This window comes from Pipistrellus hanaki (genome assembly GCF_964339955.1).
Source record: "Pipistrellus hanaki genome assembly, chromosome: 2".
Classification (NCBI taxonomy): domain Eukaryota; kingdom Metazoa; phylum Chordata; class Mammalia; order Chiroptera; family Vespertilionidae; genus Pipistrellus; species Pipistrellus hanaki.
In genome coordinates, this window is record NC_140504.1 from 191,886,340 (window position 1) to 191,913,164 (window position 26,825).

Genomic DNA, 26,825 nt, shown 5'->3' on the forward strand with positions numbered 1-26,825 from the left:
CTCCCAGCTCATCATTGATTGAGCACCCACTGGAACCACTCACTGCACCGGGTCCTTGGCAGATATGTTAGAATGTAATCCCCATAATCACATATTTACCCTATTTTACAGACAACTGAAACTGGGTAAGTTTAAGGAACTTGCCCAAGGCCCCACATCCAATATGTCAGGGGAGTTTATACCAGCTCTGACTACAACACCTGTGCTCTTTTCACTGGGCAAGGTGGCCTCCCCATAATAGTAGGTACCATTAGATTCCTACTGTGTGCCAGGTGATGGGCTAGGAGCTTTTCAGAGTCTAGAGTGTGCCTATCAGACTTTGCCAGGACCCAATGCAAGACACCTGCTTTTTTCAGCTGTTATTAGCCCTCCGCAGTGCTCAGCTTTTAGCTGAATGCTTTGCATGTACTACCCCTTTAATCCTCATCATCCTCTGTGAGGTGGGTACCACTATCATCTCCAGCCTACATAGAGGCCTGGAGAGGTAATTTGCCCAAACCCAGCCAGCTCATGTAGCAAAGTCAGGATCTCCCTGGGTCTGCCTGCCTCCCAAGGCTGGGTGTATTCTGAAACATCCCCCTCTCTTGTCACCTCCTCCCTCGCCAGCTGCCAACCTGCAGAGCCCCTACGCCCAGGTGCCCTGCATCCCACTCTGCCCGAGGCTGGACAAGAAGATGGTAGGTCGGAACCAGTGCACCCCCACCAACCCGAGCCCTGACATCCATAGCCTCTACCTCCAGACAGGATCTCAAGGAAGCAGGTGGGTGCCCGAAGGGCTGGGGCCCCTGCCAGGCCCATCCACCTCCTTCCTTCCTAGGCCCTTGGCCTGACCCAAGAATACATCCTTCTAAGAAGTGATGCCTGGGAGACTGTTGCTCCAGGGAGGAAAAAAGAGAAAGGGGGGGTGAGGGGAACGAACCTTTGTTGAAGGCCTGTGCACCAAGTGGATTATTCATGAGTCATGGTACCTACTTATGCCTTCCTGTGCCTAGGACTCAGGGGTACACACCGTCTTTCTATTAAGACTGGCACTGCCTGCCTTTCTCATCAGGAGGTTTAACACCCAGTCCTTTGCCCAAGTCTGGCTCCATGTTAGGAGTAGCAGGAAACAGACTTAGCATCTGGGGAGAGGGAAGTGTCCCCGGCAGCATGCCCCTTCCAGCGATCTGGACTCGGAGTCAGGCCCGAGCCTGACTGTCCGCTCACCACTTCCCCGCGAAGGCGTCCTCTCTCCTTGGGCACATGGAGATGGAGCATCTCCTCCACCCTTCTCCCTAGGGAACACAGCTCCGACGGCCGCAAGTGGCTCAGCTCTGTGCCAGCTCGAACCCACTGACCCTACGGAGTCCTGACTCTGGACAGCTGTTAAGACCTGCAGGCAGATAGGTCATCGGGCAGGGACCGCAGCTGGATTTTGCTTTTGTGGCCTGGTAAGCCAATAAACACCAAGAACCTCAGCCTTTGGGCCTGGTGCTGGGCCCTGCCCTCTGGGCACTCACCTGCTTCCTGGTGCCAGGGAAGGCCCCCACCCGGGTTCCCACCCCTCCACTGGGCTCTCGGGGCACAGGGCCACAGCCTCCCTCAGGCTTGGCAGTCCCTGAAGCAAGATGTACCTCAAAACCCTGCCCAGGGTTGGGGCTCTGGCTAGACGTGGCCCTGGGTGCAAAGTCTTGATCTTATGTGTACTCTCGAAGGACAAAGCTGGGATTTTCCTCAGCTGAGGCTTTCCTTTTGGATTAGGAGCCCCCCACGGGCAGGAACTGTCTCTCCTTGCTCAAAAGGAATGGTGAACATAGGAGAGTACCTGGAAAAGACTCCACCCCGGAAAGGGGCGGACCCATGGAAGAGAGGAAGGGCCTTGCCCATGTTCCCACCAACAGGGCCCCGGGGATAAGGGGTCCCCTGCCCTGGGAGCTTGAGGGAGTGGATCCGTACCCCCAATACACTCACCACCTCAGACCTACTTCTCTAACAGAGAGCGAGCCCCTCCTTGGGACGGAGCGGAGGTAGCTCCAGTGGTTAAAGCAGCAGCCACAGCAAGAAGTTAGGAGGCCAGGGACTGAAATGAGGACAAGGCTCTGACAAGTTTAAAACATGTATTTAAAATACAATTTATAAAATGCTTAATCTGCCGACTCAGGAGCCCGCGGGGCGGGGTGGGGTGGGCAGCTGCCCGCTAGATCAGCAGAGCAGGACTGCAGGGGTGCAGCCCTCCCTCCCATGCCCTTCTGTTCAGACACCCAAGGGGCCCGTGTGCACCCTTGGAATCACATGGCCAGAGAACAGGACCCCAGAGGTTTCCAGAGTCTCTGCTTAGCAGGGAGGATGGGGTAGCCCTGCCGGCCCATCCCTGAGCAGAGCACCCCCAGATGGGGCAGAGCAGGGTATGGCTGGACTGGGCAGGGCAGGGCGGGGCAGTGGGCTCTGGAAGGGGTTGATGGTAGCAGATAGGGTGTTGCCTCCTGCCTGCAGGTGGGGAGCACCCTGATTGAGTGGGCTGAGAAGGGTTGGTCACCAGGCCCAGACCCCCAGCTCCTTTGGTTATAGGCTGACAACAGAGTAGTGGCTCATGGGAAGCAGTTAGCTGGAAGGTCTGAGGCCTGGCTCATGGGGTCAGGGAGGAGCTGGGGGAAGGGGACAGTACCATGAAGGCAGATAAAGGGGCAGCAGCCTCAGGTTTCTGCCCCCCACACCCCCCTGGGGTTTTCTAAGCCAAAGCCCGCAGCTTACTTAAAAAAGTTAAAAAAAAAAAAAAAAAAAAAAAAAAAAAAGCACTTAAGGAAAGTTATAGCTACCAACACACACACACGCGCACACACACACACACACACCCCAAACCGTTCTCCCATCTCCCTTCCCACCTCCCCCAACACAACAGTTCACTGTTTTTGTTTTTCGTTTTAAAAAATTTGCTACCTCTCCATCTGGGAAGCCAAGGAGGTACAGGCACACAGTGGGCAGAGCCCCATCTTTGGCCAGAGGAGGTGGGAGCACCAGTCCCTACTAGATCCTCAATCCACAGACACCCATCAGCCAGTCTTCCCTCTGGCTCCATTAGGGGAGGAGGCAAGAACAGATCGTCCCAATGGCTGGGCAATCATTTCCATCTGGCCTACCTCTGGCCCTTCTCCATCTGAAAGGATAGTCTCACTTTGGGCCAGAAACCACTATTACAGGAGGGATGGACACTACATATTTAGAATGAGGATACTTGGTCAGGGCAGTGGAACTAGAAAGACAGCAATCAACCTTCTCCCTTGCCCACACCTGGAGGTAATTCCCTGCCAGAATAGTCTACGGTCACAACTCAACCACCTGTAGGTTCTTACTGACTGAAGCTCTGTTCCAGCTCCGCTCAGACAACTTCCTGGCTTCACACAGTTACAAAACTGTGCTGCGGACTAGTTGCTGATTCAACTGACAGCTGGCCCTTCCTTCTAAGGGCAAAATGTAGTGGAACATGGCGTGCTGAGCCTAGCCTACATTCCCTCAGGGCAAGGCCAAGAGCCAAATGAACAAAGGTAGAGTGGGACTCCAAAACCTAGCTTGCACTTTGGCCACCACAAGCTGCCCTAATCACAAAAACATCACACCCACCACTCTAAACTCATCCACTGAGTGGAAGGCTGTCTGGCTAGCTGGGGGATAAGGCGCAGTGCAACAGGAGAGACCAGAGAAAGCCTGAGGGCCAGACTGTACACACACACACAGCTGCTCTGGTCAGCTGCCCTCTTAGTCTCTTCCACCTCAAGGAGCCAAAGCAAATCCCTAGGCTCCAGGGAGAGGGGAAACTGCCTTTATTCCAGGGCTTTGCTCCGGAAAAAGCGTGAAGGGCGGCCTAGGACCATGGGGAATCAGCCTGTCATCACCCATCTGCAATGCACAGCTTGTCTTTTCCCGTATGTGTTCAGAATGGTCTGCTCCCAAGGCAGTGATTTCACAAAGGAAATGTACCAGCTATAGTTACCGAGCTGATGCCATCCCTGGAGATGGCACTCCACACACACCTTCTGACCACACGAGGCAGGAGGCTGAGCCCTGGAGCCAGACTCTCCTGGCTTTCCTTGTGCTGACAGCAAAATACTGAGCAAGCCTCGCATCATTGACTTCTAAGCTCAGGAGTGCAGTCTCACTCCCTGCTCTCTTCTCGAAGGAGCAAGCCTGGCTGGTAGGGAACCACCCTGAGGGGCTTGGGAAGGGAAAGTCTGTTCACTTTCCCCGTCTCCCAAAATACTAGAGGTGGGGTTGGCACCCTCCCCAGGCTCTCTGAGCCTATAGAACGAGCCCAGTCTCCAGGTAGGGCCATGATGCCCTGGGACTTAGCTGGGGGGAGGGAGGTATAGGCATGGGGTGCTCGTCTGTCCTGGCGGCTACAGAGCCCTGCCCCTTTTCTGGGCGGCAGTAGGAATACAGAAGCTAAGCTCACCAAAAACCTATTGGTTAATGTTTCTAGTACGTTTCCCAGAAACATTTTTAAGTAGACTACCAAACTACCCTTTCTTAATTAAAAATTCATTAAACTGCTAAAAACCCTTACCATGCACTTTTTCTTGCAAATCAGATATTTGTATAAACAAACAAAAATAGGAAGAAAAAAAAAAAAAAGAAAGGATAATTTTCAAATGGAACTTGCTTTTAAGTGACGACGACATGCACTTGGAGGTGGGTGGATGGGAGTTCTCATTTGTTTTGAAATCCCAAATTAATGAGCATGATAAACTGTTATTGCTGGCACTGGCTTTACCCCAAGTGGCCAAGTGGCACTGTCTGACTCTCTACTCTTAAGTCCCCTAACCCCCATCCTTTCCCTTTCCATTGACTTGGGACAGCCCTTGTAGACATGTCAATCACAGTGGGAAAGGGGGCAAGGGGGAGGTCACAGTGCATGGGGTTCAAGGTCACAGTGGGAGGAGCAAAGGGGATCACAGTGCAAGTTAATCAGGTCCTTCCCTCTGCTCAAGTCCAGTTGTCTGCCACGGCAGTGTGACCCATGGCGGACGACCCAGGAGGTGGTGACGGCGGCAGCATTCTTTCTTGCCCACATTTATCTGCGCTGTTTGAAGCCTTGTGACCCATCAGGACCCAAGGGCTGTCTGATCACATTATTGGGCTGCCTGCTGTCTTCGGGTTGGGAGATCCTGGTTGGCCTGAAGGGAAGAAGATCAGAGGGAGGCCTGAGAAAGGGTTGAAAAGAGGACTCCAAGTCTTAAAACCAACCACCCCTGCAGCTGGGACAGAAGTCACAGCGGCTATTAGCCAACTCTGGCTCCTGAGCTTGATTCCATGGCAAGTGGACTCAGAGCACCTCCGGGCTGGAAAGCTCCTAAATGGGGCAGGTGGCCCCTGACCACCTCTGGAGCCTGTAGCACTTGTCCCCCGGGTCTGGCTCACCATCATTCATCTGGAGGCAGGGGGAATGCTCAAGGGCCAAGCTGTCCAGAGGCAGTGACCATGGACAGTACCCTCCCCTCCCCCCAGAAAAATAAGCACAGATTTTCCAGAGCATTGGGTCAAGGTAAAGACTCCTAACCCAAAGCTCAACAGTGAGCCAGCACCTGCCATTGCTTCCCTCCTGCTTCTCTGCAAATCACGTGGTTAATGGGTGACTGACATTAATGTGAAAGACTAAAGGAAATGGACGTTTTCTTTGTGCCAAGTGAACAGTTAGAGGAGAGACAATGGAGCCTCAGGATAGAAAGAAGGTATACAGATTAGTTCAAGTGCCAGATTATCAAGCCCAAGAAGGTCTCTCAAAGTTAGAGATTGTTTGAACAAATACTGCTTTATTAGGAGGTAACAAGTACAATTTCTAGGACCTCAGAGAAACCATCATGGGTTATTATGAGGACTAGAAGAGAACAAACACGGAACTGGGCACTTTCCATTGTGCCAGGCAGGGTTCTCAGAACCCTATGCTCATTTAATTGCACAACAACGTGCAGGTACTATCATTATTCCATTTTCCAGATTAGTCTATGAAGACACGGAGATCAAGCAGTTCTAAAGTAAGTAGAAGTGGCAGATTTTGACTCCAAGTCCTTGCCTTTAACCTCCATACCACATTGTCCCCTGGTGTCTGCCAGCGAACCACCACATCCTCAAATCTTGCAGAATAGTAAGGCAGCCAGTGCAGCACAATGAACTGGCTCAATGGGCTGGTGGACAGCTAGAGCTGCAACGGTTCCAGACCTGATTCTGCTTGCTTTATTCATCTACTTGCAGCCAAGCTCTCTCTCTCCTCCTCCTCCTCCTCCTCGTGGCCTGGTGGGGTGGTCCACAGTCAGCCCTGCCAGCTACACTCACCTGTCAAGGATGGGTTTCTCTTGTTCCTCCTCGGGGCTGGCGCTGCCCAGGATCCGCTTCCGGGCTTCTGCGTACTCTGCCTCCCGCTGTGCTAGGGACTTGACCGGAAGGGCTGGCCTGCTGGTGGAGTTGGGGCTGCTAACCACACCGTTGCTGGTGGGCCTCTTGAGGATGCGGATCTGAGGGGGGGGACCGGTGGGAAGGCTATCGTCCTGAATCACAATGGGCACTTTGGGAGGAGATTTGGATTTCCTGCTGACAAAGAGCAAACACAGCTTCACAACTCCTATTCTTGATTAAAGAGGCCCCATCCATGTCCCACACCCACCCCATCACTTTCCTCCTCCTACACCTCCTATTCCACCCCCCACCCCGTTTTTTATTTTTTATTTTTACTTTTTTTCACCTCCTATTTCTATTCATTATTCTCTGGTCTCTTGACCAGACATTAGAATTCTCACTCCTCAAGAAGTTTCTCAAAGAGCAACCTTGCCATAAGCTCGCACAATCCACAGGTCTGCTCCTGAGCCCTAACCCCAGGCAGAGAGGGCTGGAACACCATCTCATTTTCGTGGACTTCTATCCCTGTTCATTACAATTACATCAACCACTACATGGTTCCTGTGGCAAAATATTTCAGGCCCAGAATCCAGTCACTTCTGTTAAAATCCCAACTTCCCTACAGAGATCAGAGTGTACCAGGCTGGTGTGGTGGGAGCCCCTCAGGCTTTGGGGTCAGCAAAATGTTTACCAGCAAGGTCTTCCAGCACGTGCTCAAACCACACTACCAAGGAGCCCGCTCCGCCATCCCTGCCTGGCACCGAGACAGGATTCACCACACTGCCTCAGCCTTCCGGTAAGTGACTCGTGCCTCCCAAAGACAAGCTAACACCAAACAACTGGATCACCTCTTCAGAAGGCTTCTGAGCAGACACCTCCCTCACCAGGGCTCTGGTCTGCTGCACGCGGCGGGGTGGGGCGAAGGACGATCCTAGAAACAGTGCTTGGCAGTGCTCAAAGGGGAGGCATTGTCCAAGGCTGGTGGATGTGCACATCAGGCGATGTGTCCACAAGGAGAGGAGGAAAACAACAAGGAAGGAAAAGAAACAAAAGCCACAGGGGAAAAGGGATCCAAGCAGGAATGGCCACCCCTTAACAGCCACAAAGATCCTCCCCAGAGCAGTCAACTAGCTTCTTCTCTTCAGAACCAAAGAGCCCACAGGGGGCTGTCCGTAGACTCTTGATTGTCAGGAGGGGTAGGCACTGGAGGAACTCAGCTGCTGTCAGGGGAACTAAAATAAGTCCTGGCAGGACAGGAATGGCAAGGCCAGGGGACTGTAGCCGGGTGTTAGTGTAGCTGCTGAGATGAGCAGACGGACAGGAGCCAGCAATCTGATCTGAGGGGAAGGGGACCAGGGAAGCTGTTGGGAAGGCAGGTGGGCACTCCAGGGGGGTTCCCCGGGGAACATCTTGTAGCCCATTAGGCAAGTCCAGAGAGGCCCTCTCTTCCTCTTTCCTGTCACGTGTCCCTGTGGGAAGCTGGCAGGTTACCTAAGCCCACAGACAGACTGCTGAAGTCCACCTTCACCTGCTTTGAAAACCCACTGCCCTCGCTTTGAAGCTGGGCGATGAAGCTACCCTTCAAGGTCTAAGAAGTCCTGAGAATCTTTCCTTCCAGGATGCCCCCGTAATGCCCCGAGCCAGCAAGTCACAGAGGCCCAGAGAGATGATCTGTCCAACCTCCTTACGGCACAGAGAAAGAAACTGATGTTCAGGCTGCGGGGCAGGAGGAAGGGACAGACTTGTCCCAAACACCAGAGCAATTGGGAGCAGAGCCAGGCCTAAACCCAAGTCTTCTGACTTGTCACCTCCCCACTTCCATCAAAACCTCAAGCCACCGTATCCTTGAGGGAAGGATCCACTGTCCAAGAGCCTGACCTGCTAACCCTAGAGCCAGCTGGAGAACACCACTGACTGCCCAGCTCTCAAATGCAGAGAGCGTGAGTCCTCAAACCAGACAGTAGCCTTACCTCTCCTTTTGTGTGATCTTCAGTTTTTTTTCCAACCGTCTGTCTATTTCCTAGAGGAAAAAGATGTATATAAAAAGTGGAAAAAATCTCTCTCAAATAAAAACTTATGCCTTTATTTTCAGAGCTAAGGGCAGTGCCCTCTGGCCAGGGACATAATTATGTCCCTTTACTAAACTCGGGTTTGGGGACCTGACTCTCCATTCCCACAGCCGCAGAGAGTGCTAGACCTCGGTATTCAGCTGGGTTCTTTGCATTGCCTCCAGCTGATCTTCTGACCTCCCAGCTGTCCTTCACAGAGCCACTCAAATCAACTTCTCAACACGTCTGGTTGTGTCACTTCCCCACTTAAAATACTTCAACTACTTGACCGATCAAGTCCAGGCTCCTAAGCACACCTCACCCACACCTTTTATCTTTCGTTTCTTTTTTACACCACAGCAAAGCTGAGCTCTTACAACCCCCAGGTCCTAGGGTGCTGGTCCACCTGCCTGCAATGTCCTCCCCCTTACAAACTTCTTTTTATCCTGCAAAACCCAGCTTGGCTGTCCACCTCTCCTTTGTACGGTCTCTGATCCCATGTAGTTAAATTGCCTGCTCCTCAGAGGTAAGTTCTCCTTTTTTCATTCCTTCGTGTATCTCATTTTATAATTATTTTCACTGTCATGGATTTGAATGATTTGTAATTAGCACCTAGCAAAAGGCCTAGAACAAAACAGAAGCGTAAAGTCTGTGGAACTCAATGGCAGTCTCAAGCCCCAGACCCTCAGCACCAGGAACCCCATGAAGCCTACACACACTGGAAGCTGTGGAAAGAGCAGAGGCTCCTTGGAAGATTTGCTGCTTTTTCTTACAAAACGTCCCAACTAAACTATCTTCAGTGGGGGGCAAGACCATAGGTATTGGAGAGGGAAGAAACTGTATGCAAAAGGATGTATTTCTCTGGAGAGAAGATCTGTAACAGTAATTCTCCACCGAGGTTGATAGTGCCCATCAAGGGACATTGGCAATGTCTGGAGACATTTTGGGTTGTCACTGTGAGAAGGGAGGTACCTCTGGCATCTAGTGGACAGAGGCTAGGGATGCTGTTAAAATCCTATAATAGAGAGAACAGCCCCTCAGCAAAGAATTACCCGGTCCCAAATGTCAGTGCTGAGTTCCACAAACCCTAACTTGTAAGATACATGGGCTTTTCAAAGGCGTGTATTACTTGCAAAATTTAAGAATCACCGCCTTAGTATAAAGTCTTTGAAATTTGCTGAGATCACCTCAGGGCCCAGTGAATGGCCCATATGCTCTATGTGTCCTGAGAATGACTGTATTCTGCAGTTATGGGAGCAGTTCAAGCTGGTTAACTGTATGGTTCAAATCTTCTAAATTCTTACTAGTTTGTTTGAACTTCTGACTATGGGAAGAACCAGGAATTATTCTTTCTAGTAAATTAAACAGTTTATTATTATGAAGTGATCATTTTTTGCCTTAAAATCTATTGTTTAGGCCTAGGCTGGGTAGCTCATTGACCCGATCGATACACCAATGTTGCAGGCTCGACCCCCACTTATTTATGAATGCATAAATAAGTGGAACAACAAGTCAATGTTTCTCTCTCTAAAAATAAATAAATCTATTGTTTAATATCAATAAAGCTATGCCCATTTTCTATTGTTTAGTATTCCCCTGAAACATGTGTTTCTCTTTTAGTTTTCATGTTTCCAATGTCCTTATTCTTGTCTCCTATGAACAACATGAACCTAGACTTAAATCCAATCTGACAATGATACTCATTTTGATTGGTGTTGAGTTGTTTAAAATTTTTGAAAGACCCCAAATATATTTAGGCAAGCACAGCAGACTATATTCTGAGGGCACGATGAACTCTCTGGCTAGGAAAACTCTAGAATGAAAACCTCTCACTCAAACTTGTAACACAAGGTGGGTACCCAGTGACAGAATGAAAAAAGGGGGCCTAGAGTCAAGGGTGACCTGATGTTTTCTGTGAACTGACAGACACTCAAAGAAAATCTATGCCATAGCACAGTCTATCAGAACTGTAACTCTAAGTTTTTTTCAAAAATTAATACCAGTGATATTGCCTAACTAAATATTGTCTCAGGTTAGTCTAATGTCCATTACCTTTTAAGGGCTTTTCAAGGTTTACCACAAATAACTTATGGTTTTAAAAGTTTCACAATGTATTATTTTGCTCCAATCTAAAAAGGACACTGCCTATTCAAGTTCCTCCACCGTAAATGCAAAGTTTTCCATCTGTGGGATTTAGATTCCCTTAGATATCTTCAAACCCAGTTAAAGCCAAACGCCTCCACAAGCCAGCCAGGTACCAATCTCCACGTGTAGGGAGCACAGTGGGGAAGGGAAGGAGCTAGCTACAAAGGCACCAACGAGCACTCGCTCTGCTATTTTAGGAGAAACCTATCAAGATTTTTATGGGAAAGCTCTAAAATTTTAAACTTTGTTACATGAACTCTTGCTTTCATATCACTATGTGGGCCAAATAAGACATAGAGGCAAATGGGCCTAAGGCATTAGCTGATTTTTTTTTAACTGTGGTAAAACACACATTACATTAGCTCAATTTGGGGGCCTCATCCACGTTTCCTCTCTAAGGTCCCAGGGAAAATAGGGAATCTGCCCAGACCCAGGAAATGGAGCCCGGGTGGAGAAAAGTCCTTCAAGAGGGCAGATGGGCCGTGTCTAAGTAAATGTGCCTCTGTCCCCACACTAGAACATGCCCAGCATCCGGCATGTAATCTAAAACTATCGGCTTTAAAAACAATGCCTTATGTCAACATGATGCTTTATGGTTAGCATGCACTTCCCCAAACACTCGTTTTCTGCTCACACCAACTCTGTAGCTTTTATGTTTGTCAGATGAGGGTAATATGGCTCAGGGAGGTCAAGGAACTAAAGTCTCTGGAGCCCTACCCGATGCTGCTGCGTACTCACAATTTCTCAAATCCATGGAAATGCTGGTAAGGCCACTGATCCTCGCCCCCTCCTCTCCCCTGAATTCCACACTGCCCCCCGGCACTCCAATAACTAACACTCCCATCAAACTCCTACCCGTCAGACAGGGCAGGTTATCAGAGCTGAGGAATTCTTCCATCAGATTAGAGTGGGATATAAACCCAACGGCTTTCGGCGGAAAGCTGATCCTGCCATCTCCACATGGTCACTGGATACCAGCGAGCTCAGGGCGTTCCAAGCAGGAGAGGGAGTGCTCTGCCAGCAGCGGAGCGGGCACTGCCTCTCGCTCTGGAGTCTATCCAGGTATCATGAGTCAGTCCATTCTCTACTTGGATACGAAATGCTCTCAGACGTGTTCTCTGAAGAACTGGGTCCAGCTGAAACTCTCCCACAGTGTGCACTACAAGAATACCCGTCTTCTCCAGAGAGGCAAACCGTCCAACGGAATTAAACAGTCCTCCATGTTTCGTGAGGAAGCATCTAGATGTGGGCCCCACCAAGGAATCTTACTATCTAAGGGCATCTTCTCCTTTGACAAGGATGCACAGAGCCCCAGCTCAAGGTCAAGGCTGCTCCTGTGTTGGAAGCTGAACCTCCATGGCTAGTGAAAGAAATCATAAGCTCATCACTCTTTGACTCTGCTCTGAGGGTCACAGGGCACAAGGCAAGTGTTAGGGCATAAGCACATCTGAGGCAAGGTGCTAAAACAGTTTGATTTCCTAGGGCTTCTCCTGGGAAGATTCTTGGTTTTTTGCCAAGTAGCGCTGAGACGCTGCAGAAGTGAAGAGGTGCTCTGTGCTTCGGTAAGTGGGTGGCCGCCTTTCTTTGGGTCAAAACCCTAAACAGAAGACCTGTTGTTAAACATAGGTATAGCCCCGTGGGGCTATTCCTCTACAAAAATGAGAGGTGTACTTCTTGATATGAGAGGGAAAAGCGAAACCAGAGGAAAGAGTGGAGGCAGGGTATCATGAAGTACCTTGCGGAGGAAAGGAGAGGCCACAGCCACAGGTGAATGAAATCAGATGTCGATATCTACAAATTCAACTCACCGGAGGAAAAAGCACAGCTCCACTGGCTGCTGGTGACCTTAGACTTGCAGTGATGATGCTTGTGTGAGCCTCTGGCAGAAAGTTAGGGGGCAGAAGCATAAGGGAAGAGCAAGGTAGGGGACACCTCAAACAGCCTCATTTGTAACATAGCCACCGGCTTCAAGAAGAACAAAGGAGACAGAGAATAGGAATGTATCTGCAAGGGCAGGCAGATTACAATGACAGGATCTCTCCTGTAACAGCAAGAGATGGATGCGGAAGGAAAAAAAAAGGTAAAAAGGGGAGAGGGGATAAGAAAGGCAAAGGAGAGAATAGGCCTTGGTGCAAATTACAGCAAGCACAGCACCATCACAGATGCTCTGTCCAGACCTGAACGTTCAAGAAACAGATTTTATCAGTTCCCACAGGGGTGACGAAGCTCTGGGGAACGAATGATGCAAACTAGCCAAACTCACAAGAGACAGAGTGAACAAACCTACACCTGCACCTGTTACACTGGGGTGGGGGTGGGGGTGGGAGCTGACCTGCGGCTGCCTGCTCCGCATGGTGCCGAAGGAGCAAAGTCCTGCTCCACCATCACACTCCTCTCTGTAAACCAGAATCCTCTGGTCACCAATGCAACTAACAGACTTCTAAGAATCCGTCTTCTTGTAGTGAATGGAAGCCTAAGAGGCACCAGCTGAGTTAGAAAAGAACCCCTTTTTATCAGCAATAGTTACTAGTAACTTTTCTCAGATAATTTGCCTTTGTCAGTTTGCAATTCAGAAGATGACATTTTCTGATTTTCCTCTCAAACTCAAGGAATAGGGAATCGTCTTGCGCTGTGAACCACGATGTCCCACAGGCTCATACGGCCTGGTCCAGCTCTCCCAGATTGGGAAGCACACATCTACAAGAAGGGGCTCTGCAGAAGAAACAGGAACCCTGAGAGTAGAACAAGGGTGCCCTCAGAGCCAGAGCCTGACAGGTCCTGATGAACACAATGCCACCATTTTAGAAAAAAGTAACAGGCAAGTATCACTCAGTGGTTGAGTGCCATGGTTGGATTCCTGATCATGCCTGGGTTGGGGGCTCAATCCCCAGTGGAGGGCGTGCAGGAGGCAGCTGATCAATGATTCTCTCATCAGAGATGTTTCTCTCTCTCTTTCCTTTTCCCGTTCTCTCCGAAATCAATAAAAACATACTTAAAAAAAAGAAGATCCTGTGAAGCAATAGAAGACAGAAATAACTTCCAACACAGCTTGGCCCTGAACTCCACCATAGCAGGTAGTGCCCATGCTGGTCCTAATGGCTCTAAGTCTTAGGCAGGACATCAGCAGCCAATTCCCTTGGCTACAGGATTGCTTGTGACAGGGTCTCCTGGGAGAGCAGTCTCCCCAGCGAAGTACGTATGTCTCCCATACCACGCATCTGGCTGGGATTTGGAGATCCCGTTTGGCTGGTGTAGCTCAGTGGTTGAGCGTCGACCTATGAACTAGGAGTCACGGTTCAATTCCTGGCCAGGGCACATGCCTGCCTAGCGGGCTGGATCCCCAGTGTGGGGTGTGCAGGAGGCAGCCAATCAATGACTCTTTATCCTCATTGATGTTTCTATCTCTCCCTCTCCCTTCCTCTCTAAAATCAATAAAAATAATTTTTAAATAAAAATTTTAATTGATTTCACCTATTTCTTTATACATTTTATTGTTAATTTTGTTGTTGAGGATCTTTTTCCATTGATTTTTGTAGAGAGTGAAAGGGAGGGAAAGAGACACACTGATTGGTTGCCTTCAGCATATGCCCCAACCAGGGCTGGGGGTGAAACCTGCAACTGAAGCACATGCCCTTGACTGGAATCAAAAAAGGACCCTTCAGTCCTTGGACCAACACTCTAGCCACTGAGCTAAACCAGCTAGGAACCTCTTTTTTATAACTCAGGTAAATTTAATAAAATAAAATTCACCCCATCATATTGGCCCCCACTGTTCCTCAGATAAAACAAGCATGCTCCAGTCCGAGAGCCTTTGCCCTGGCAGCTCCTTCTGCCTGAATGTACTTCCGCCAGCTTCTGCACAGCTTTCACTCTCACTTCCTCCAGGTTGCTTTGCCTATCTTTATTTGAGAGGCCTTCTCAGACCCCCCCCCCTTTTTTTTTTTACACAAATGGCACCCCTACCAGTCATTTTACATGCCCTTAATCGGCTTTATTTTTTTGCATTGTGTGTGTGGGTGTGCGTTGTATGTATGTATGTATGTATGTATGTATATATGTATTCTAGAGGCCCAGTACACGAAATTCGTGTGTGTGGGGGTGGGAAGGACCCCTCAGGGGATGTCCGACAGGATCGAGCCTAAACTGGCAGTCAGACATTCCACTCACAATCCAGGACCACTGGCTCCTAACTGCTCAACTGCCTGCCTGCCTGATCGCCCAGTTACTGCTCCCCTGCCAGCCTGATCACCCCTAACTGCCTCTGCCTGTTGGCCTGATCGCCCCTAAGTGGACCCCTGCTGCCTGGTCACCCCATACAGCCTGCTGTTAGGTCGATTCTGTGAGGGTGTCCTGACCAATTTGCAAATTACCCTTTTATTATCATAGATATATAAATAAATAAAACATTATTATTTATTGTGCATCTTTAATCACTAGAAAGCAATCTTTGTGAAGCCAGAATATAAACTTGATCTATCTGGGTCTGAAATCAGAGACACTACTCATAGTCAGAATAAGAGCTAAGGCTGCCTGAGGAATTTCTCAGCAATGGTGGTGGCAGCAACATTCTCCAAGTACCTGCCAGAGACATGTGTCCTTCCTTTACCACCTCTAATCCTCACCACAACCCATGGGCTAAACAGCAGCCTTGCAGCGTGCTCTGAAGTTAAGTGATTTTCCTAAAGCCTCTCAACTAGTAAGCAACAGAAACGAACCCTAAACCTCAAAAGGAGAAAGCAAAGGCATTCAGGAAGAGTGGCTGGGGGTGGCCACAGGAATGGATAAGGTAGGATAAAGGCTGACAACAGCACCAACCTGTCACAGCTCAGACCAAGGTTCCGAAGGAGGACTATCGCAGTAGCAGACCACAACGGAGCTGAAATCTAAAGTCCAGATCTTAAATCTGAAGAGTACCCACAGGATACAATTCTTAATAATTTAGATGTATACTAGGCTGGAGGGCCTCAAAAACTTTGTAGCTGCCATTTTGAGACAATGTATTGTTCTGCTTTGAGTGACTCTTCAAAGGGTCTCCATGAGGCAGGGAATCCATACAGCCAACTTTACCTTAAAGAAGTTCCCCTGGCTGGTTTGGCTCGGTGGATAGAGCATCAGCCTGTAACTGAAATGTCCCAGGTTTGATTCTGATCAAGGGCATGTGCCTAGGTACAGGCTTAATCCCCAGTAGAGGGCATGCTGGAGGCAGCCAGTCAATGATTCTCTCTCATCATTGATATTTTCATCTCTCCCTCTCCCTTCCTCCCTGAAAGCAATAAAAATATATGAAAAAGGAAAAAAAAAAGAAAAAAAAGTGAGCATGCCTGGCCAGTATTGCCCAGTGGTTAGAGTGTCGGCTCTTGCACCGAAGGGTCACGGGTTAGATTTCCAATCAAGGGCATGTACCTGGGTTGCAGATTCGATCTTCAGCCCCGGTTGGGGCACGTTCGGGAGGCAACCAATTGGTGAGTCTCTCTTACATTGACCTCTCTCTTTCTCTCTCCCCCCGACTCCCATTGTCCCTCATTCCCAATCTCTCTAAAAATCAATGCAAAAATATTCTCAGGTGAGACTAAACAAACAAACAAGAAGCAGAGCAGGCAGGGGTAGGAGTAATGGTGGTGAGCAGTACCTTTGGAATAAAATAAGGGGTAAAGTCTAATGGGGCTCCTCTTTCTTCAGGTTCATTAGTTTTTCCCCTTTTGGTTATCATCCAATACTAAGTAATACAACTCTTAGAAGAAACAGTAGATTAGCCTTCAGCCAGTTTTAGGAACTTCCCGCCCTAACTGACAGAGGCCGTACCCACACTGTCAGTGAACGGGGAGCAAGGGAACAATGGCCCTCACACTCAGAGCCACAGCTCTCTCTGCGGCAACATCTGCCTTTGAATGATGCTTTATTTAACTCTCAACACCAGGCAAGGCAGAGTCACCCAATTTTACAATGAGAAAATGAAGCTGAGAGAAAGGTAGGCAGTTGTTTGTCCAAAAATCAGACCTGGCATTTGAGGCTAGTCTTCTGATTTCTATGGCCATGGAGGAGTAAGAGGGTTACTGATTGGTAACCTTGCTACCTTTTCTATAATGAAGACAGCAAGGCTCCTCTCCCATAGGAAACGGACAAACAGCTTTGGGGGATGGAACAAAGTCACTACCAGGTATTCAAACACCCAAGGGTGCAGTCATCAAAGGTACTCAGCAGGGGCAGCAAACAATGTCTCCAGGGCCAAACCAATAACCAAAAAGCCAGCGGAACAGACACAATAGGTAACAGTAGCATGGGGGTGGGGGAATGGGAGGCTGCAGTGGAGAGGAGAGCAACTGAGATCCAGGTAAAGGTATTCAATACTTAAAAAACAAGCCCCCAAAATCTTTAGGCCAAATACCCAAGGGCTGCCAGTCTGCAACTACAGATATAGAGATCCTAAGATAGTAGAGTTGTTAAATCCTCTCAAGAGAGCGGAGCAGAAATTATTTATATTGTCTCTTTCCACTGGCCAGAAGTTAAAAAGTTATTTCCCATCTATGATCAAGATTTCAATCAGCGTCTATCTCGATTGCAGTCACTGTTCTTACATTACAACTAACAGCAGCACTGTCCTTTTGGCTCTTGAGTTCAAGTTCCTCAAGAGACGCAAAACTTAATCAGTTCATCATCCAGGCTACAGAAGCAGGGGGTCAGGCTTAATCCTAAGAGAAACAAATAATACTTCAAAGGAACTAATAACTAAGCATCCAAGCACTTAACTGTGTAATTAATTGTCTGCTGAGAAGCAAAGGTAAACAAACTATCCAAAAGGTCCCTAAGAGTGAAGCCAACAGCCAGGGCTGCGATACTTCTTGTGATTTCCTCTCCTAAAGGTGAGTAAAAGAACCTACACCCCAATTACACAGACAACTGAGACTGAATGGATAAGGAATGTAAAACTGCAGTCTACCTGGCCTATAATGAGCCCTCCAGATGCCATCTGAAAAAGGCCTGTGGGCTTAGCCGGTGTGGCTTTGTGGTTGAGCATGGACCTATGAACCAGGAGGTTACAGGTCAATTCCCTGTCAGGACACATGTCCTTATTGAGGGCTTGATCCCCAGTGTGGGGTGTGCAGGAGGCAGCTGATTGATGTTTCCATCTCTCTCTCCCTCTCCCTTCCTTTCTTAAATCAATAAAAATAAACAAACAAACAAAAAAGGGCCAGTAGGATTTGGGAGCTTGCATGCTTATGGGCAATGTCCATTTACCTGTGAGATGTGCAACTACCGTGTTTCCCCAAAAATAAGTCATCCTCCAAAAATAAGACCTAGCGCATGGAAAGATAAGACATCCCCTGAAAATAAGACCTAGCGCAACTTTGGGAGAAAAAATTAATATAAGACACTGTCTTATTTTCGGGGAAACAGGGTAGATAGCAGAAGCAACTGCCCTTTAGAGGGTCACAAATGCTTTTATAAGCCAAGAAGGCCAAACGTGAGGGGTCGGAATTTGGCTCTCTAAAACACTTGGGAAGAGAAATCTCTAGTTACTACTTTTAAAAAAACCAGTTCATTCTGCATTTTGGCCATAGATATAGTAGCTCAACTTAATCTCCTAGAAAACCAACAAGTCAGTAGTTGTCCCGACAGGGAAAATTTTCTATTCCTGTGGGGAAAGTATGCAGGAAAGAACACACTACACCCTGTGAAGGCTAGCTACCTGATACAGCCAGAAACTGCCCTTTAGCTGTGTGTGTGTATGTGTGTGTGGCAGGGGCGGGGAAGGGAGGGCACCACAGTGTAGGGGTGAAAAGAAAGAGTATGTTGAAGTCATCAGAGCACCTTTTCTCTTGCAGAATTTTACCAAAAGTTTTAAATCAATCCACTAAAAAGTACTCTCCTGTTACAGAAGGAAAAGCAAGAAGGCTTGTGATTGCCCAAATTTCACAGCAACCATGGAGCTCTCTTGAACAGTCAGAGCATGCTGGGAACAGGCCCCCCCATGCAGCCTCAATGAAAAGAGCTGAGGAGTTACTAGTGAAAAGCCATTATCCTCCTTTCTTTGAAATCACAGTAAAACAGATCTTTTTCCAGGGACAGACTGCTTAACACAACCTTGTCTAAAGGGGCCAACGCTTTACAGAAAGCCTCCTCTGAGGACTTCACAGTCCCTAACACTAGATCTTCCCCCAAAGAACCAGGAATAGTTTAGAAAGGGCTCCTTCAGGATTTGTGCTTTCAGATCACAAAGCTTAAGTAGTACCTTCTTTACTACAAAGACAGGCACAAAGAAATCAGCACCAGGTAGCCCTGAAATTTAACTGTTAATAGCCCACTACCCACAGCCACATTCCATAATAAACAACAAAACAGTAGTTACAGGCAGTGACTGGGAATTGAACTGTAACCTCTTGGATCACAGGTCCATGCTCACAGTGTAGTTGTAGCCCTACTTCAGGGAGAACAGCCTCTTCCCCAAAGAAAGAGAAGTAAATCAAAGTTCTTATCTCTTACATTAAAATCTAACTGTATCACCACTTTGCTTTAAAAAAGAAAAAGAAAGCCCTAGCCGGTTTGGCTCAGTGGATAGAGCATCGGCCTGTGGACTAAAGGGCACTGGATTTGATTCCGTCAAGGGCACATGCCCAGGTTGCAGGCTAGATTCCCAGTGGAGGTATGCAGGAGGCAGACGATCAATGATTCTCTCTTATCACTGATGTTTCTCTCTCCCTTCCTCTCTGAAATCAATAAAATATTTTTAAAAATATATTTTATTGATTTTTTAGAGAGGAAGGGAGAGAGATAGAGAGCTAGAAATGTCGATGAGAGAGAAACATCGACCAGCTGCCTCTTGCACACCCCCTACCAGGGATGTGCCCGCAACCAATGTACATGCCCTTGACCGGAATCGAACCTGGGACCTTTCATTTCGCAGACAGACGCTCTACCACTGAGCCAAACCGGCTTCGGCACAATAAAATATTTTTTAAAAATAAAAAATAAAAATAAAAAAGCCTTCAAAGTTCCCCCTCTGCTTTCAGGAAAAGCCCAAGCTCCACAGAACCAAGTACAAGGAGGGCCTTCCCAATCCGGCCCTGCATACCTCTCTGGCCTCATCTCTTTCCACTCAGCCCTGCCAACACCCTGCCCTCCAGCCAGAAGGAAATACTGTAGCTCTCCCAATGCGGCATTCTTTTCTCTCACTGCCTCCTAGCTTATGTAGGCATTGGCCCTAGCTCTACCTGCTCCTCCCAAACTTAATACTGCTTAATTCAACTGGTCCTTTCAATCTTAGTTTAGACAACACCTTCTCTACAAGATCCCCGCCATGGAACCCCATCTATGCGTCTTCCACTAGACTGTGCCTGGTACACAGTAGGTATGCAATGTTTACTGACACCCTCTACAGGCTTACACCGATACCACGATGGGGTAAAGTTCAGCTGACTGGCTCACTGAAGGCAGAAAGTAAATTTGAATTCTTAGTCCAAAAGACTGGTCATCCTTTAACTTACTTTAGATCTTCTAATTGCTACCTAACTTACCTTTGTGAAAAAGAATAAAATGCAACTATTGAGATGCAAGGAAATGCTTTACAATAACTACTAATCCAATTTCATTTAAGTATCACCTGCCTTCCTCTAGGACTGGGTTATCTCATTACCAACAAGATGGACTAGGAAACAAGATATTTATTATAAAGCTTCAAGCCAACAGAAACAGAGCAAACTGCTGATACAATTTTGGAGGTACGCACAAAGGTACCTCCCAATTACAAAATGCTGTTTGTCCCCTGAGATGTGCTTAAGATAAAGGACACAATTTAGAGTTAGAATCAATATTAACTCAATTTTAAATTTGCATTTTTCCCAAAGGCAGTATATTTTTTAAAGAAGCATTTCCTAAGTTATATTTCCTTTTTTCCCTCCTTTAAAAAATAATTTCATTGATTTCAGAGAGGAAAGGAGGGGAAGAGAGAAACATCAATGATATGAGAGAATCATTGATCATCTGCCTCCTGCATGGCCCCTACTAGGGATCAAGCCCACAATCTGAGCATGTGCCCTTGACCAAAATCAAACCTGGGACCCTTTGGTCCACAGACTGACGCTCTATCCACTGAGCAACACTGGCCAGGGCCTAAGTTATATTTCTTGAATTGTCCTTTGATTGGGATGTAACTCCTTGGAAGGAAACAGGTAAAGGCACAATTTTATACTAGATAAGCATTCACCATACTAACTAAAAGCAAAAGCTGCCTATTTACATAATATTTTAGGTGTTTCTCAAATTTAGTCTTCCTGGAATGACACAATAGTACTAAACTGAGCATTCTGAAGATATGCAGGAAACAATGACCTCACATGTCCTGACAAAAGAGAAATTCTAACATAATGTCAACATTTTTGTGTGAAGGACAAGGATCACCAAAAGCCTCTATTTTCAAGGGTTAGAACTGTCTCCAGATTTCATAAAGTTTGAATGTTCACTTGAAGAATTAGTGAGCAGCCCTGGCTAGGTGGGCTCAGTTGGTTGGAACATCATACTGTATACCAAAAAGTTGCTAGTTTGATTTCCAGTCAGGGCACATAGCTAGGTAGGTTGTGGGTTCGATCCCCATCAACCCATGAACCAAGAGTTCTGGTCAGGGCACATACCCCACTTGTGGGCTCAATCCCCAGTATGGGGCTTGCAGGAGGCAGCTAATCAATGCTGTTTCTCTCTCATCCTTGATGTTTCTCTCTCCCCTCTCCCTTCCCCTCTCTCTAAAAATCAATAAAAACATATTTTAAAAAAACACACCATATTCTCATGTGAGAATAAAATAAAATAAAAAATTAGTTAACAACTCTCATTTGCTAGTCCTCTTGCCACTCAGGTTTGGTTTTTAAAAAATATTTTTATTGATTTTTAGAGAGAGAGGAAGGGAGGAGGAATGAGAGAAACATCGATTGGTTGCCTCTGTACAGCCCCTACTGGGGATAGAGCCCGCTATCTGAGCATGTGCCCTGTCTGGGAATTGAACCAGCAACCTTTCAGTGCATATACCTGCCAGGGATGAGGTTTTTGTTATTGTTGTGTTGTTGTTTTGTTTTGTATTTGCAAACTTAATGTTCATTACCATATATCAATTGAGAGATAAGGTAACCTGAAGCTAAGATTAAACATGCAACTGAAAGACATGTAATAAGCAGTTGGTTTCCCAGCGATGGGGACAGTGCTCCCCCACAACCCCCACCCCGTCTCCCAGGCTCCTCTCCTTCTAAAGTGCACATTTATAAGACTCTTTGTGAATTTTGAAAAGGGAATTAAATTCAAGAGAGCCCTCAGCCCTGGCCAGTGTCGCTCAGTTAGTTGAGCATTATCCAATGCACCAAAAGGTCGCCAGTTTGATTCTTAGTCAGGGCACAAGCCCAGGTTTCAGGCTAGATCCTGAGTAGGGGGCATGCAGGAGGAAGCTTATTGATGTTTCTCTTTTCTTTTCCCTTCCTCTTTCTAAAATTGATAAAAATTAAAAAAGAGAGAGCCTTCAAATATAAATCTGAAGTAAACACATTAAAAATGAAAGTTAAGCCCTGGCTGGTTTGGCTCAGTGGATAGAGCATCAGCCTCCAGACTGTAGGGTCTCAGGTTTGATTCCAGTCAAGGGCACATGCCCCAGTTGTGGGCTCAGTCTCCAGTGTGGGGCATGCTGGAGATAGCCGATCGGTGATTCTCATCATTGATGTTTCTATCTCTTCCCCTCTCCCTTCCTCTCTGAAATCAATAAAGATATATATATATATATTTTAAAAAAAGTTAATGCCCAACTCCCAAGTCTTCCCCAGGTTCCCAGGCAGCAAAATACTAGAGAACAAAACCAGCTTTTGAGTAAGACAGGTTTGGGGTCAAATCCCAGCTACCCTACTCATTAGCTGTGTGACCTTGAGCAAGACAGGTTTCTGCCTAAACTCAGTTTACTTGTTTATAAAAGGAGGATAACGGCCCCTGGTGCATTAGCTCAGTTGCTTAGAGCGTTATCCCCTTATGTCAAGGTTGTAGGTTTGATCTCTGGTCAGGGCACATGCAAGAACCAACCAATGAATGCATAAATAAGTGGAACTACAAATCAATGTGTTTCTCTCTCATCAATATTTTTTTTTAAAAAAAAGGAGAATAGTGCCTCTACAGATTGTTGCAATGGTTCACTTAAATAACAGATAAGGGATCTTGCATTTTGGTAGTTACTGCTCAATAATAATGCAAAGTTTGGGTTCCATCTCTGTACCTAGAACTTTTTAAAAAATATATATATTTTATTGATTTTCCACAGAGAGGAAGGGAGAGGGATAGAGAGCTAGAAACATCGATGAGAGAGAAACATCCATCAACTTCCTCCTACACACCTCCTACAGGGGATGTGCCCGCAACCAAGGTACATGCCCCTGACTGAAATCGAACATGGGATCTTTGAGTCAGCAGGCCGACGCTCTATCCACTGAGCCAAACCGGCTAGGGCTGTATCTAGAACTTTTAAAGCGTTTTACTAAAGTTAAAACATAGTAGAAAGAATACTGGACAAGCAGAAAATTTTAAGTTAAACCTTACATCTCTGGGGCTTGTTTAGCTGTAAAATGCAGTACTGGGCTAGCTGACTTACCCATTCTGAAAACTAAAGTAACCCCCACCCTCTGAACCCTTCATTCGCTTTTGTTTTCCGTTTTCTTGCACCTTTAATATGAGAAATACATGTCCCTTCAAAATAGATGAAGAAAAATAAAGAAAGGCTAAGATGCTCAAGAAATTTATCATTTGAGTCACACTCAAAATGTAGGCCAAGCTTTTCTGCAGAGGGCTGGCACGAGGGGTGCCTGAATGATTCACTCGTATTAGTGGTAGGCAATAGATGCCTCTACCGGAAATTTTGCATTCTCTGGCACAAAGTCACTGCTCAGCACACACACTGCCTAGCACACGGCAGGCACTCAAAAATGTTTGCTCATTGAATAAACCCCCAGATGTCACCTGCTGCTCCCTATAGAATCTTTCAACTGCTCTCCTCACTCAAGACAAAATCCAAGAAAGATAGTCGGTCCGTAAGAACTGTACCAAATACTTTGGGAACGAATTAATTCTTCAAATTCTCAATCATGCTAAGTGGACAAACACACACCCTGAGAGAAATGCTGAACCGCCAGAGAAAAAAAAAACCTTCAAAGCCAAGTTTCAACATTCCCGGATACACCCACTGCTGCGAGGGTCATTCTCTTGGCCTCTTCCCGAGCTGACAAGCGCCCTGAAAGGCACTTGCGAGAGGAAAACCCAGTCTGTTCTGCCCTCGCACGCTCGCTCGGCTCTCCACGCCCTTCTCCCAACTAGGAAACCTATAAGGTATGTGTCACTCGAGCCAGCACTGAACAGACACAAACACGAGGAGGCCAAAAAAAGGCATCTCCCCATGTTCCCGAGGGTCACCACGAAACCACAAACTCTGAAAAAGACCAGATTAATCAGGAACCTAATAGAATTAGACGGTTCCGGCTTGGGATAAGAAGCTACTTTCCTACAGCTTCTGGGAGTAAATCAAAACTCCCCAAAGCAAGACGAACGCTATTTTCCCCTTCTTTCCCCTGGAATGCGGCTACTTTACATTGTACATCGCACCCCCCACCCCCTTCGACCCCGGCGAGCACACTCCCTCCTGGCTCAGATCGTTGGCTGGGTCCCCGGGGAGACGGGCTGGGCTTAGGGTCTTTCGGGCGGAGTCCCCTGGGGAGACCTGCCAGCAACCGGATCTCAGAGTAAAACTAAAAGAAAAAAAAACCCACACTCGCCCACCGAGGCGGAGAGCGCAGAGCAGTGGGGGATTTCAGTAGAGTTGAGGGGCCCATAGACTGTTTCCGTTCCTGCCCCGCATGCCGCCCCGGTCCGCACACCGCCACCCCCTCTGCCCCACCACGACACACAGTGTCGCTCCTCATCCAAACACGTGAACTTTAAAATGGTGCCCCAGGCGAGAGTCCGACGGGATGGGAAGGGTCAAAAGGGCTCAGGCGAGCCAGAGGGTGCGGGGGCCCAGAAAAGAGGTCTTGGGTGGCGTGCGGGGCGCCCCGAGTGACGCGCACGCCTGGGGACGGAAGGAAGCGCACCGGGCAAAGGTGGAGGGAGAAATGGAACGTGGCCCCTTTAAGAGGCCTTCGCAGAGCTCAAGAGACCGGGGACCTCTCCACCACCCGGGGCCCGGCGTGTGGGGCCCTTCCCCGGGGATAACCAGCCTCAGACCCAGTCCCTGGAGGCTTCCTTCACGCCGGGTCCCTCCCGGCCCAGCCCCAGGGCGGCGGCTACTCCTTACCCCGCTGTCTGCCGCCTCCTCCCAGCTCTCAGCGACCTCCTCATCTTCCATCTTACTCGCCGCTTCCCCTCCTCCCAACCCCCTCCCCGCGCCTGCGCCCTGATACGCGCATCCGTCGCGGGCGCCAGCACGCAAGTTACTCAATGGACCCCGCCCCCTGCCAAGCCCCGGAAGAGGCGCCAGGCTAGGGTCCAGGAGTGTCAGGGAAGCCATCTTGGAAGAGGGCGAGGAAATCAGGGTGTCGCCATTTTTGTTAAGGGCAAAGTGTTACACTGAATGGACTCCACGTGAATCTTGAGTACAGGAAGTGTGATCTTTGGAACCATCTTTTCTAAGGGCAGTCAATTACTGAAAAACAGTTTTTTGAGTTTTTAAGTAGTTTTTATATAAAGTGCATGTTGTTTTTCCCCCCAAAAGTCTAAACATATTTTTATACCTCAACAAAGAATTTAAAATATTTGCTGGCGCATAAAACATGTTATTATTTCTATCTGATAGGGTGATAATGATTACAGTATTTTCTTTCTCAAGAAGCAGTATTCCAAGTTTCTGTTAACAATGATATTGTCTACTGTGAGGTAAAAACATTACTGTTAGTTGGTAATATTGCACCTGAGCTAGGCAACCAGAACTATTAAAGACTTTCTGAGTCCTGATAGGGAGAATCTAAGATGGCTGCTCGGGTAGGCAACTAGCCGCAGCCGCACACAACAATTTTAATAAAATACAACTAAAATATAAAATGGACATTACCCAGAACTACAGGAAAGTCGACTGACTGGAAATCCTACAACAAGAAGCAAGGAGAAAACCAGAAGGAAGCGCGGAGGAGCTGTAAAAGCCTAAGGTACGGAGACACGCGGCGCGTGGAGAGGACGGAGCCGGAGAGGAGGGAGGCCGAGTGCCTGGCGGGCGTTCCCAAGCGGGAAGGAGAGAAAACTCCGACTGTGCTGGGCCCCTGACTGCTCTGAACCCCAGTTCTGGGCCAGACCCCGGGGACTCAGGCTCAGCCATAGGGAGCTGGGCTGTAAAGCGGAACCCCGGGGTAGCAGAGAAAGGAGGTCCCGGAGGCGCGCACACTGCCCCCAGAGAAGGGACCGTCGGTTGTGCCGCGGGATTGCCCTGGCCGGAAGGAGACTGGGGCTCCAGACTGCTGTGAACGCCACCTCCAACTCCACTTCCAACTGAACTGAACCCCAATACCGGGCTCATTGTGGGAGAGCATAGACTGTTTGGCAGCAGGCGGAAATCGAGGGCACCTTTCTCTCAGAGGCGCAGGCAGCGAGCACTGAAGGACCCGCATAGGGCGGGGCTGACGGAAGCCAAAGCTGCAGGCTCCACCCTGAAACCCCGTCCCATCTGTAACTGCGAAATGCGACAACAAAATAGATCACAAACGAAAGAAATGGAGGACAAAAAGCGTCTGGATATAGAGTTCAAATCTACGCTTATAAGGTTTTTCAAGAATTTCCTAGAAAAGATGGATAAGGCCTATGAGGATATGAAAAGAGATCAACTAGAATTAATAAGGAGTCAACAAGAAATGATAAGGGATCAACAAGAAATAAAGAATACATTGTCTGAAATAAAAAATATTCTACAGAGTCCTAAAAACAGAAGGGAAGATCGCAAGAATCAAGTCAAAGATTTGGAACATAAAGAGCCAGAAGACACTCCTCCACAGAAGCTAGAAGGCAAGAGAATCCAGAAAATTGAAGATAATGTAAGAAACCTCTGGGACAACTTCAAGCGAACCAACATCAGAATTATGGGGGTTCCAGAAGATGAGAGAGAGCAAGATATCGAAAACATACTGAAAGAAATAGTGACAGAAAACTTCCCCCACCTGGTGAAAGAATTTGACTTACAAGTCCAGGAAGCGCACAGAACTCCAAACAAAAGGAATCCAAAGAGGACCACACCGAGACACATCATTATTAAAATTCCAAGAGCAAAAGATAAAGAGAGAA

The 26,825-nt window shown here is 47.8% G+C and overlaps 2 protein-coding genes across 5 annotated transcripts in view; one reads left to right on the forward strand and one right to left on the reverse strand.

The window, feature by feature from the left end:
• SPATA21 (spermatogenesis associated 21) overlaps window positions 1–4,609 on the forward strand; it is a 36,358-nt gene extending 31,749 nt beyond the window's left edge. The window contains exon 13 of the mRNA XM_084875400.1: window positions 607–4,609. Coding sequence (XP_084731526.1) covers window positions 607–830 — 224 coding nt within the window. The 3' untranslated portion in view covers window positions 831–4,609. The remainder of the gene's footprint in view (window positions 1–606) is intronic.
• On the reverse strand, window positions 2,080–24,991 carry SZRD1 (SUZ RNA binding domain containing 1). 4 transcript variants are annotated; one of them, XM_084875395.1, is made up of 4 exons: window positions 24,856–24,976; window positions 8,334–8,383; window positions 6,304–6,555; window positions 2,080–5,147 (listed from the first exon to the last, which is right to left on the reverse strand). In XM_084875395.1, the coding sequence occupies exons 1-4, from the start codon at window positions 24,904–24,906 to the stop codon at window positions 5,045–5,047; spliced, it is 456 nt and encodes a 151-aa protein (XP_084731521.1). In that variant the 5' UTR covers window positions 24,907–24,976; the 3' UTR covers window positions 2,080–5,044. The 4 variants fall into 4 exon arrangements, with proteins under 4 accessions (XP_084731521.1, XP_084731520.1, XP_084731522.1 ...); XM_084875394.1 differs by having other exon boundaries at window positions 6,304–6,558; window positions 24,856–24,975; XM_084875396.1 differs by lacking the exon at window positions 8,334–8,383 and having other exon boundaries at window positions 6,304–6,558; window positions 24,856–24,991.
• Window positions 24,992–26,825: the final 1,834 nt, after the last annotated feature.